Here is a 12,399-nt window from a genome sequence, read left to right as displayed (position 1 = left end):
AAATATTGACAAGAGACAAACCTAATCACTTCTGTGTTAGCTGGGTGCCTCCGAGTAAGCCATTCAGTACGCTACCAGGGGGAGATTGCCTCTTGCCAGATCCTGAGTGAAAAGAATGAAGTCTGCAGAAGAATATTGCTACATGGAAGTGGTCTTGAGCTTATGGGACCCCCCCTTGGAAATGAGTAAGGTTTTTGTAGTGGTCAGTTGAATGGTAGAAGAGATAGTGGAGCAAAGTTGCTTGTTTTCAGCTATGGGAAGGAAAGTACAGAGGATGTTTTAAAATACCCTCCTCTTCAGTTTGCTTTTCCCAATCCAGCAGTAAGCAAACAGCACTGCAGTCAGGAATGTCTCTCTGTTAGGAGAGAAACCATTGCTCAGCTGCAATCCAAAAGCCATGTGCTGGGCTTTGGGAGAAGGGGAACAGGGAGTGATACCGCTGCTCTCTTGAAGCATCACCAAATGAGCTGCATTTAAGGGAATACGTGAGCTTCTCTTTGCTATGGCTGTACGTTGTCCTCCTTAGGATGTTTGAGCAGTAGAGCTAAAAATACTGCTTGAGGAGCCGTGGCTCTGAATCCTTGTCCCTCTGAAACTGTCTCATCTGATGCGCAGGCAGTGTAGCTTTTTATGATCTGTGATCTCAGTATAATCATTTCACTAATGGGAGGTTCCAATCTTTGGCTCAGTGGAAATTAAATCATCAGTTCAATAAACTCTAATATTTTTTTTTAGCATGACACTTCTTCTTGCTTTGATAATGGGAAAAAATAAGAAGCTCTGTGTAATGTTCTGAAGTCTCACCAGTCTTTCACGATGCATTTAATCCTACACAGCATGCAAGAGTAAGAGAGAAGGGAAGATCAGACTGTAATAAGAGAGGGAAAGAGCCTAAACTTTCAATTTTCTGGGAAAATCCATAATTGTCATGATGTTTTTTGTTGTAAACATTTCTGTAAAATGAAATTCCAAAATATGCTTTGATTTTGTTCAAGAGGTTTTGTTTTTTAAATCAGTGGTCAATTTATCCTTTTAAACATACTGATACTCTTTTTGGCATTGTTGAAATCTTCATCCAGGACTTGATTTTTTTGTCTTTATGAAATTTGTTCTGCCCAGGTTTGTAATTGAAGGCCCGAACCCGGGAATTCACTTCACTGTGTGCTTAACTTCACCCCTATTTTTATGTCCCATGGAAGTGAATGGGATCGAATGTGCTTGCCTACATATGGGCCATCAATATTTTAAAATACTCCAAAAAATAATTATTGAAACTGGCGATTGGAAATCAAACGGCAATCAAAAATTAGTTTGGGTAACTCTTTGTGGAACTCATTAACAGTATGAAGAAGGCATTTTTGTTTTATGGGTATTCTGTGCCTGGGGCATCTGTAATGTTTAGCTTTGCTATAAAACACTGCTGCAAACACAATGCTGACAACATGAGGCTGACTTAGCAGTTATTTTCTTGTTTCTGCTATTTTATTAACTCTCTAAATTAAAAAAGAAACCCTTCTGACACTTGAGAGTTTTCAGGAAATGGGAGCAAGATGTACAATTTTTGTATTGATACACAGAAACATCGCGGTAGTTTTGATATCACACAAGGTCCGTGTTGTTTGTGCTGCTTTGGCTCCACAGCTCAGGAAGCCTTGCTGAGAGGTGTTTCTTTCGCCTGGGCTTTGCACTGGCAGGTTGGGGTGCCCAGTTCCTCCCCAGTACCTGCACCGATTCCTTCCTCTGCACCTTTGAAATGTGGCTGTCTTAGTTTTGCTTAAAAATTTTACTGCTGGGGCTCCAAATCTGCAAAAACTTTGCTTCACAGAACTGTTGGGTCGGTCTAGAGCTTTTTTATTTATTTATGGCAGGCTTTAAACTGTAGGGCACTGGGAAATACCGGAATAACTTTCTGCTGGATAGAAATTTGCATTTTGGCTCCTGAAACCATGTCCTCTGCTAGCACACCACGCACACTGCCACACATACGTGGTTCGAGAAGGGGCAGCCCCGTTCCTCGCAGGACCTCGCGCCCCATTTGCAGAGAGCCCGGGACGTGGGGCTCCCTCGCCCAGGGACAGCGACGGCCGCAGCCAGTGTCTGGTGCTGCACCCCTGGGCTGGAGGCTGCTGCCTCGGCCTGCATCTCATGCAGCACCCCGGGCTGGAGGCTGCCGCTTCGCAGGCGAGCTCGGCTGGTTGCTTAGCAGCTGCAGAGCTGCTGCAGTGCCAAGGTAAAGCTTCTGTGGGCCGGGGCTGCCCCTTCTGTACCAGCCTGGGGCTGGGCTGAGGCAGTGCCGGCCTCACGAGGGACCTCCGGGAGGGATGGCGGGGCCAGGACCACTGCCACGGCCAGGTAAGCTGCCCCTGCTCCCTGCTCGGTGCTCGGCCCCCTGCTAGCTGCCGGCAGCTCCGCTCTGTGCTGTGCAGGATGCGGCTCTGCGGGGGGCCTGCCCACTTTTCCAAAGATAATAAACCCTCTTTTTTCTCCTTATCTCAAGCCACAATTCTCTGTCGAGCCAGGCCGGTTAATTTGTCAGAAAATAGCTAGTACTTTGGATTATCGGGTTTACATTTACAATTGTGTTACAAGCTTTGGATATTAGTAGAAGAGCGACGCTTCCAGCTATGTAAGTGATTTCAGGGTGTAGCAGGTTGTGGTGGGGAAGCTGGCTGTGCTTTTTGGTCACGCAGGTGAAGAGGCCCCGTGTCCATGTCTCCGTCAGGCTCGCACAGCCACGGCAGCAGGTCTGGGAGCACGCCATGCAGTCATGTTCCCCACTGAAAACTGGAACTGCACCATAACCCCTCATACACCGTGCATCCCCAGGCCATGCCTTTGAGTGGCTGCATCACTTGGAGAGACCTGATTCCTTCACCGGGCATCTTCTGAGCCCTTGCACTGCCGGCATTGCCATGCTCTGGGAGCACCCGGAGCACTGCAGCAGGGCTGACATCTGTTGCATGCTCTGCTGGTTCCCTCCCCCTTTCCCTAGGGAGGCAGCTGCATGTAGTGTGTGAAGCCCTGAGTGTAAATCTGGCGAAGATATTTTCTTTTTAAATACGGCCGTGGTGTTGTTTTGGGGAAAGAAAGAGTGAAGAAGTGCTTTGCACTTGAAACACAGGGTGGGGAGGCTTTGTTGGAGGTCTGTGGTCACTGGTTCAGCGTCCACAGCTGTAGAGCAGCAACGTGTCTTCTCCAGGGCTGTATGGGAGTGCTGAGAGGATTAATGACTGTGCATAAAGTGCTTTGACCTGTAAACTGCTGCATTACTACAAGATTTTTTTATTGATCATAATAGGCCATTGAAGCATTTAGAAGTAGTCATTAGGTATTAAAAGCTTCACGAAGTAAATTATGCTGTGCTGCTGTGGTCTCTTCCTTGTCCCCCCAAGGAATATATATGTATCTTGTCCATGTTTTTAATTGGGGAAATGATCTGCACTTAGGAGTAAATCTTCAGCTAGTGTTATTCATTATAGATTTTTTTTTTTCTAATTCAACAGAAGATTTGCCTGGGGTATCTGGCAGAAATATTGCAAGCTCCAATGCTGCCTTCAGATCCTTGTTTGCGTGGTGTTCTACCTATGTAGAATGTAATTTCAAGCTCTTTATACAGTCATTTTGTGATTTACATTTGTGCAAAGACATCTTGTTTACAAAAACTCTACAAAGTCCTTGTTAGACAGGTGCAAGTTAAAAGCTTTGGATGGGTCCCATAACTGCTGGGCCACATCCAGACCCGCTGGTATGGGATTAAAACAGGAGCACAAACAGCAGGGTTGAGCATGAGTGGCTGTCTACAAATCAAAACACAAAAATATTGCTAAGACGTTTTCATCACTTCCAAATGTTTTGCAGAATGGGATTGCTGGATCTGTTGGTTACTTGTGGAAGAGTTGTCCTTTTCCTCATCTAACCAACGTGGGTGAGTGTGTAACGCTGTGCTGCTGTCCTCTGTTTGCGCAGGGAAGGAGCTGGATCGTGAAGCGGAGTTACGAAGACTTTAGAGTCCTCGATAAACATCTTCATCTGTGTATTTACGACCGGCGCTTCTCCCAGCTCTCAGAGCTACCTCGCTCCGATGCCCTCAAGGACAGTCCTGAAGTAAGTTACCAGCTCTGCAGATATTTAAAGTCACCAGCAAGGGATGACAGATATTTATGAGTAAGGACACAGTGGTTTTAATGCGGCCTGAGTTAGATTTGGAAATTAATTGAAGTAATATGACCAGTGTGTGTTTTCTACACTGTGATTTCCGTGGTTTAAAGGGAAATGGCCTGCAAGTTCATAGGAATTACTGTGCCTCTAAGTAAGTGTGGGGTGATTGTGAAGAGAATCAGGAAGGAGGCTGCACCGTTAGCACCTTAGATAAGAGTTTTGGTATGCCTTTGGGAATCTTTTCAGTCATGCAGATATTTACTGACTTAACACTATCAACATTCCTCGGAAATCATGCTGTGTTGGGACTACAGCACTGCAAGAGTAATACCACTTGGAATGCTAGATTGTATTTATAAACTGCAAATTACTGAAGTTGGCTTTTAAGAGCATCGACATCAGTATAATATTTAAATTGTATTTAAAAATCTTATAGAGTGCTTTTTCCTACGTAAGAGGTATCTTTCATTTCTTGTCTTACCACCTTCGCTCAGAAAACGATGAGTCTTTGCTGTTGATAACCTGGGGATTTATTCATGTCCAAAATAATTTTCTGGGAAGTAGCAGGTGCATCTTGACTGCATCGTTTAGAAAGACGGGGACAGGGAGACAATGCAATGTGTGGCCACAGAAGGTTATTTGAGCCAGCAGAGCATGACAAAACAGCCTCTGTTGGGCCTCAGTCTGTCTGTGGGAAGAGCGTGCATCACAGCCACAGACAGTGCCCATTGCTGCGTTTCACAGGTCACTGGTCTCGGGGACCTGTGCTTGTGTGTTTGCCCCCTGCCATCAAGCACAAGTACGAAAAAATCCTGACGTGCTGTGTTGGAAGGCTAATGTTGCCTGCCCACAAGATGTGTAACTGAAAAGGGAGATCAGAAAATTGAAGCCATTCCAAGCATTCAAAGCAGAATCTATCCAGGATGTATAAATCAGAGTCCGTGCTCTCAGTGCCAACTGGGTGAGGATTGATTGCTTTAGAGCTACACACAATGGCTGAAATCAGTACCCCACTGAAGTCTACAGGGCTTTCGCCATTGGATATGGAAGACTGATAATGCTTTTCCATTTCTCATCAGAGAATGTGATTTATTAGTTGCTTTGATTTCATGCAGGTTATTTCTGAAGAGAATTTGAGGTCATTAGTCTCTTAAATTCAACATAAGAAGCAATATCCAGGATAATAAATTCCTGCATTCATTTTTTGAAAATATATTTTAAGCATTCCTATTTCTTAAATCTTCATTTGTACAGCTGATCAAATACATTTAATACGTACTTTATATCACGAGGCTGAAGATCTGCATTGTGTCCGTAAGCACAGAAGATGTAAAGATGTCAAGCAGCTCTACTGCTCTGTGGAAGGGAATTCTGCAGCTGTGTGTGTCTCGTGCTGTATTTTTATTTCGAATTGGCCACATTTGAACAGATGTTTGAGGAACTGTTTTAAACAGTCTTACAAACTCTGGGCTACAGTATTGCTTTATAACACTGTTGGTGAAGCTGAGGAAAGACTTCACCAGCTTCTCTTTTATGAAAGCAAATTTATTGCTACATAAGGGACCTTGCTTAAGTGTATTTTTAAAACCCTCTAGTTCTATTTGAAATATTACTCTCATCAAGGGGTCAGTCTGAGTTGCCACATTCTTAAGGGTTTGCAAGTGGGTGGAAATGGCAGCCCGTGGTGTTTTGTTTTGTTTTTTTTTTTTCCTAAATGGTTCTCAGATGTGTTTGATGACCATAATACAAATGATTTGTTTGTGTATGAAATTCACAATAAGAGGAGGGCTTTAAATTTAAAGTATCCTGACAGGGGAAATTACTAAAAATCTACTATCCTAAAAACAAACAAACAAACAAACAAAAAAAACATGTTATTACTTTCACAGGGAACTGCTTCTTTAGATTGTTGATTTTTTTTCTGTGCAATCTTTGCTATATGCCATGTATAGCTTGCCCCTCTCCAAATGACAGATCTCCTGTGTTTCTGTAACACCTGCCTGTTCCAGGGAATAACTTCTGGTAGTTCTGAAGAGGTCTCTCAAAACTAAACTGCATGAACAGAAAACCTGTATGTGTATTCCTTTTCTCTTCCAGCTTGTCAGCCATATGTTGACGTCTTACCTGTCCCGACTGTCGGCCATCGCAGGCAACAAGATCAACTGCGGGCCGGCTCTCACATGGATGGAGGTATAGCATGAAATTCTTTTTTTTGTGACATTAACGAGCAGAGCAAGACACAGATATGCTCTTCTACCTTTCCAGAGAGATATAATCCTTCCAGATCTATTGGTGTCACAGAAGAAATACCCTAAAAGCTTGATTTCCTTGCTATAGGCATGTAGGTGGCCACAAGAAAGGTATAGTACAAACAGAATCGGATCCTGTGTTACAGGAATACCGGAGCTTTTTTTGCCTTCTGCTTGGATTTTGTCTCTCAAAGACGTGTCATTCTTCTGATATCACAAAGTAGCGTAAAGTGGCAATTCTAGTGCAGCAGGGATTAAGCCAGCAGACCACCTAGGCAAGTCCAGCCCGTGGCTGGAGTCTCCAAGTGATAGGTTACAGGAAGCGAATGCATTCTTAGCTCTTTTTTTGGCAAGACAATAGTGCAAGCACACTAAATTTAAAACTGTTGGAGCTGTCTAAGTTATGCTGTTTGTCTGTCCTCTCCCCCCTCCCCCTTTTCCCCTGTAATAGCTGCAGAAACAATAAATATTATCTGCTCCTGTTTGCCATCGCTGTTGGCTGAACGGCTCAACAGAGCCTGCTTTGTGCTTGCAGTGGCACGGTTTGTGTATTGTGGAGTGCAGCTGTAGCTTTGGTTTCTCTGTTAATGGTCTTCTACCATCTGAAACAATAGACCTTCTTGGGCAAAGAGCGCAGAAAAGAATGGGGCTAAATGATTGGGGCCACCTGTCTGTGTCAGCGATGCCATTGCTGATTAGTCTGGGAGGAGATGTGTGTGTCTTTGCATTGCCTGATGATGATGCTGCACACCAGGAGCACAAACAACTAGACTTGCAATTCATTTTCATAAATGCTTGTGATAAGGACTGAATGCATTTCCTGCAGGTTTCCCTGTGGATATGCTCCTCACCCAGAAATCCTTTGGGATGAGACAAATCCTGGAAACCTTAGAATGAAGGGAGAAAGGAAGTTAGAGAGAAAAATGAAACTACCGTCTTCATAGCAACACTGAAATACAGATTGCAGCAAGTCTACTTTACATACTGCACTTGCTGCAATGCAATTTGAATTCTCTAGAATAACCTTTTAAATTCACTGAGACCCTTGCAAAATTTTACATGGGCACAAAAATCTAGAAATTTTGAAAGCAGGCCGATGATTGCCCCAAAGGGGTGCAGCCATGCTTTCTTAAAATAAAAAGAAATATAAAGGCAGGAGAAAGCTGGAAGTGCCACAAGTTTACAATTTAACAACATTTCCCCTGTACCTCAATACCTCTCCTTGAACATTAGTTCCACTTCGCAGAGAGTTATTTTGAGAGAATTATTGTAGTCGTCTTTGTGTTGTCCTTTTAAATACTTCAGGAAAACCAATACAATTCAGTGATAAAGGGAGGTGCCAATGCTCGCTATCATGCTGTTGTTTGTGTGTAGAGATGTTTAAATACAACATTTTTGCCATTAAATGGATGTCAGGGGACATACGACCTTCTGAAATACGCTTTATGAATTGTTCTTCCTCTTCATTTCTGTGTGTGTTGTGCCCTACAATGTCTCTTCGTGCTGCTCTCCTCAGGGGGCCCCCAAGCTGTGCTGTCTCTGTGAATCAGCTTGAAATCTCTGCCATGTATGAGCACCAATAAAATGCCTGCTCACTTGTCCTCAGCTGCCTCACAGTCCCCTGTGCTCTTTGTTTCAGATTGATAACAAGGGGAATCACCTGCTAGTCCATGAAGAGTCATCCATCAATGTTCCTGCTATTGCCGCTGCCCATGTTATCAAGAGATATATTGCCCAGGCAGGAGATGAACTCTCCTTTGAGGTGAGTAATTAAAGAAGCTTGCGTTCTTTGTTGTCATATACAGGAGAGTGTTACGTGTGTGTACATCAGGAATACACTCAGGCACCTTCAGAATGTTTTGTGAGGTGAAGCTTAGAAGATTCAGTGAAATATTAGACTTGCACTTGGTTGGCTACAGGGAGGAGTTCAGTCATCTATAAAATATAGCTTTACTTGGCATTAGTGTCTTCTGATTAAACAGATACTGCCAAGTATTCTAGCCTGGTCTCAGAGCAGCAGCAGACCCTGCATAGCTTGTCCTGCACAGTGTATTAAAAGTATGTTAAATCTGTTCAGGAAGGCTGTCCACATATGTGTGTTTGTGGACACGTGCCAATTTAATTATTCATTGGCCAGTTCTGCACAACCTGTGTTACTATTAGCAAGTCCATGTCTAAAACCATTTTTAAGAACTTCTGTTCCTATGGAGTGTAAAGAACCAGATCGTTAAAGAATTTAGTACTTAAGGGGCAAGTGATAATCCAAATCTGTTCTGAAAATCTTACTTGATGCAGAGCAGGAGTTGCTGTGAGGCAAAGTTCTTGCAGATCAGGCCCTGGTATCCTTTGGGTATCTGGTTCTCCTTGTCCTTTCTATCCAGAAAGCAACATTTTATGCTCTGATAGTGTGCAGTGGCAATATCAATGGAATGTGCATAGTGTTATATAAAGAAAGTGTAAAGGAAAACAGTTAGTGCCCAAAGCAGTTTCCGTGATCACATTCTTAACATGCAGCACAGGAAGTAAAACTAATAGTGATAGTCTGTTGCTGCCAGGGCTTTGCTCATATTCAAAATCGAGGCAATTATTAGTGTACACCAAAGAACTGAGCTAATCAGAAAGACATATGGGTATGTCATCTTCCAAGTTAAAATGCATGCAGAACAGGGTACAGGCTGTTTGTCAGTCTCTCAGTATTAATAAAAGCATTAGGATGGCAGTCCCTGCTTGTAAATCTTGCAACTCAGAGCCAGCAGGCTATGTTGGCCTAACAACTGTCATGCAGTTGGGCAAGTTGTTATGAGGCATAGTAAGCAAGCAGGGAACCCAAGGCATGTGTTTCTTTCCAAGTTTGTGCAGTGAGAAACCTTGGCAGAACAGAAATGGAACGGGTTCAGTAGTTTCACAATGTTGTGTTCTGTTCCCTAACCCACACTACAGTTTTATTTTTAAACTATTGTTAATTTCTAATAAGCAGTTGTGAAAGTAGCTGACTGGTATTTGCTCCTCAGCAGTAAGGAAAATGTCTGGTTTCTCTGCTCATTGTGGTGACAGCATAGTTTCCTTGAAGGGAGTCTGCTCTGTTGTTGGTTTGCTATTCCTTGAGCAAATCACTTCACCTCCCTGTGTCTCTGCTAGCCCTATCTGAAAAAAATGGGGATCCATCAATGCAAAATATCAGGTGAAGAATGGGCATTAGTGTTAACAGTTTGCTATACCCAGCTACAGTGTTTGCTTAGGTTCTGCCTTGTCTGCTCTGGCCTGTCTCATTTTTTGGTATAGAGGCCCCACAGATTCTCACCAAGCTGATTTTAGTACTGATTATACTGATTTTCATTTCAGCTCTTGCAGTATTACATTTTTATGGGGTTTAGTAAAACTTCAGATAACCTGTTTTGTCTCCCTTAATAATGCTCGTTTTGTTAATAATGGTCGTTAGAGATGGTGGCAGTACCATCTTCTTCTCTGTTCATTTTCTCATTAAGAAAAATATGTCTTGGTCAGTTTGTGAATACTAAAGGGAGCCTTTAAGTTTTTGCCATGAACAGAAACAAGCAGATACATGTTGATGCCTACGTATGCATAATGTAAAGCTTGTACTAAAAATTAGTTCAGCTACTTGAGAATATTTTCCAAAGTGTTTTATGCTATTCCTGCAAACTTACGTGTGCAGTTTAATCAGAACACTTCTGTACCTTTTGGCAGAGAGCCTGTGGCTTTTGAGAATTGTTTCGTTATGAACAGCTGTATCCTGTATGTTGTATAATGCAGTAACTCCTCTACCTCACAGTTCAATTTTACAAAGGCAGCTCTCTCAAGATTTGCACTGGTGCAATTGCTCACAAGTGTTATGATTTTTTGCAGTGCTGCAGAATGCAGTCATTTGAACTGTGTTTGCCTCCCAGCTGCACTGCAAGCTGTGACTGATGTTGCTGTTCTCTTACAGGTGGGAGACATTGTGTCCGTTATTGATATGCCCCCAAAGGAGCTGACAACATGGTGGAGAGGCAAGCATGGATTTCAGGTAGGCACAAGTTTCAGACTTGATAATGCAACTCAAATAAAGTCAGGATACTCAGCTTAGAAGTGCTATGCCTGTGCAGGATTGCTTATGGATATAACGAGTGAACCTGCACTGGTGTAAGAGGACTTTCCCTTTTGCTCTGGACCTTGGGCTAGAGCAGAAGTGTGATCTTCACAGACAGTTATCTCCTTATCTAACTGTGCGAGGTAAGGATAGCTGGGACCCTTTGCTGTTGATCAACAACTGGACTGATGCTAGCAGAAGCTTATACTCCACCCCCGTGAGACTACTAAGTCAGGCAGAACATGGAGGATTCACAGAAAGTTGGTAAGACTCTGCCACTGACTTGGACAAGCCACTCAACTAATCTGTGCTTTCATGTCTACATTTATTAGAATGTGTTAACATTACTAGTACTGTAAATGTTACAGCAGAGAAATCTAGACTGAATTTGCAAAAGATCCTAAACTGATGTTTGACTTAAGTACCAAAACCTTTGAGTTGAAGTGCACTTTCCTTCCAAAACAGTTGTTATTCTGTCCCTTGGATCTTCTCATTAGGAAATAAAAATTAAACTAAAAGTATTTACAAAACAAAGCCCCAAAGCTACTGATGGGTGGGGTAACTGTCTTTCTACCTCCTCACACTGCAGTATCGTGCTGTTTCAGCTCCTTTCAAGCGGGAGGAATTTTCATACTGCTTTTGTTCTCTGTAAGTAGGTGGAATTTTGAGTTTGCTCTGGAGGGGGTCAGAACTGACCAAACACTTGTATGTTTTGGCCTAGAAAGTCTTCTCAAAGTATCTCAGATTTTCCCTGACAGACCTTCCTGTGCCAGATCCAGGGTATGGTTCTGCTGTCATTAATACCAGGGCTGTGTACAGTACAAATCCCATCTGAATGGAGTGTTAGTTATATGATTGCATTTCTGTCCGATGAGCCAGAGCATGAGATACAGCTTTTGTTGGCTTTATATCAGGTGTGGGAGTTCTGATAGTATCTCATTTGTATAATGAGAGCAGCATGGACATACGGTATGGGCTCTGAAATTAATCTGGTTTCTGGTGTTAGCACACCAATATTTCTTGAACAGACTTGACTGTTCTTCTAGCTTTGAACTGTGTTCTTTGCAGGACTTTTGCTCTGAACTTAGAATCCCTAAAGCTGTACTTTCTGTACTACGAAAAATGAGTGCAGTGCTTTGGTACTACTCAGAATGATCGGACTGTGTGCGGCTCTCAAGGGAATCAGTAAAACCAAACAAAAATATGTGGTGATGTGTGTGTGAGTGCAGACACTTTGTACAAAGCTGATTGTGTCCCCTGTAGGACATGGGTTCTGTTACTCAGTGCAGCCTCCCTGCTCGCCATCAGGCTGGTTGCAATTGTGACTAGATGTGAAGAGCACCACTAGTGATTAAAGACACAAGAGGCAAGGGAGCTATTTTGCAGTTTGTTGCTGCCGTCTGTCTCAGATCAGAGCAATGCTGTTGTGCTTTCCCAGCATAAGGATTTGTTGATGAGCAAAGCACTTGAAAAGCAGTTGTCTGTATCCGTGCAGTCAGTATCCTGACAAAACAGTTCTGAACAGCTGCAGAAATAAGGCGCCGTATTTTTACTTAACAGAAAATTTGGGGTGGAATAATCCTGCGTGTTAACTGGAACGCAGGAGCCTTCCCAATGCGAATCAGGTCATGGCCACTGAACTGCAAGACTGGAAATACTGCAGCTATAGTGTGTGTTTCAGTATTTCCGTATTTGTGTTTGCACAAATGCAGAAAATGAAGTTAGCGTCCTTTAAGAAGGTACTGCCTGTCAGCTGAGATAGGGTGACAGACCATCTGTACGCTTTTTGCTACTGCTGACTGCGGAGTAAAGCTGGTTAGCTCAGAGGTGGGGTTCAACAGCTGTATCTCAGTCGACAGGCAGTAATTTCATAAGCTATGCTAACTCAGTTATAACTGCATAAAC

At 43.1% G+C, this 12,399-nt stretch overlaps 1 protein-coding gene across 11 annotated transcripts in view; it reads left to right on the top strand.

Moving 5' to 3' along the window:
• The window catches only part of ARHGAP32 (Rho GTPase activating protein 32), a 264,246-nt gene that overhangs the window by 177,568 nt on the left and 74,279 nt on the right, over positions 1–12,399 (top strand). For all 11 annotated transcript variants that reach the window (XM_038167597.2, XM_072027728.1, XM_072027724.1 and 8 more), the window contains 4 exons: positions 3,967–4,104; positions 6,256–6,348; positions 8,047–8,169; positions 10,354–10,431. In XM_038167597.2, coding sequence (XP_038023525.2) covers positions 3,967–4,104; positions 6,256–6,348; positions 8,047–8,169; positions 10,354–10,431 — 432 coding nt within the window. The remainder of the gene's footprint in view (positions 1–3,966; positions 4,105–6,255; positions 6,349–8,046; positions 8,170–10,353; positions 10,432–12,399) is intronic.

The sequence above is a fragment of the Anas platyrhynchos genome, chromosome 25 (genome assembly GCF_047663525.1).
Source record: "Anas platyrhynchos isolate ZD024472 breed Pekin duck chromosome 25, IASCAAS_PekinDuck_T2T, whole genome shotgun sequence".
NCBI classification, from domain to species: Eukaryota; Metazoa; Chordata; class Aves; order Anseriformes; family Anatidae; genus Anas; species Anas platyrhynchos.
Note: the sequence above shows the minus strand (reverse complement) of the source record. Positions and strands in the feature narration are given on the sequence as shown.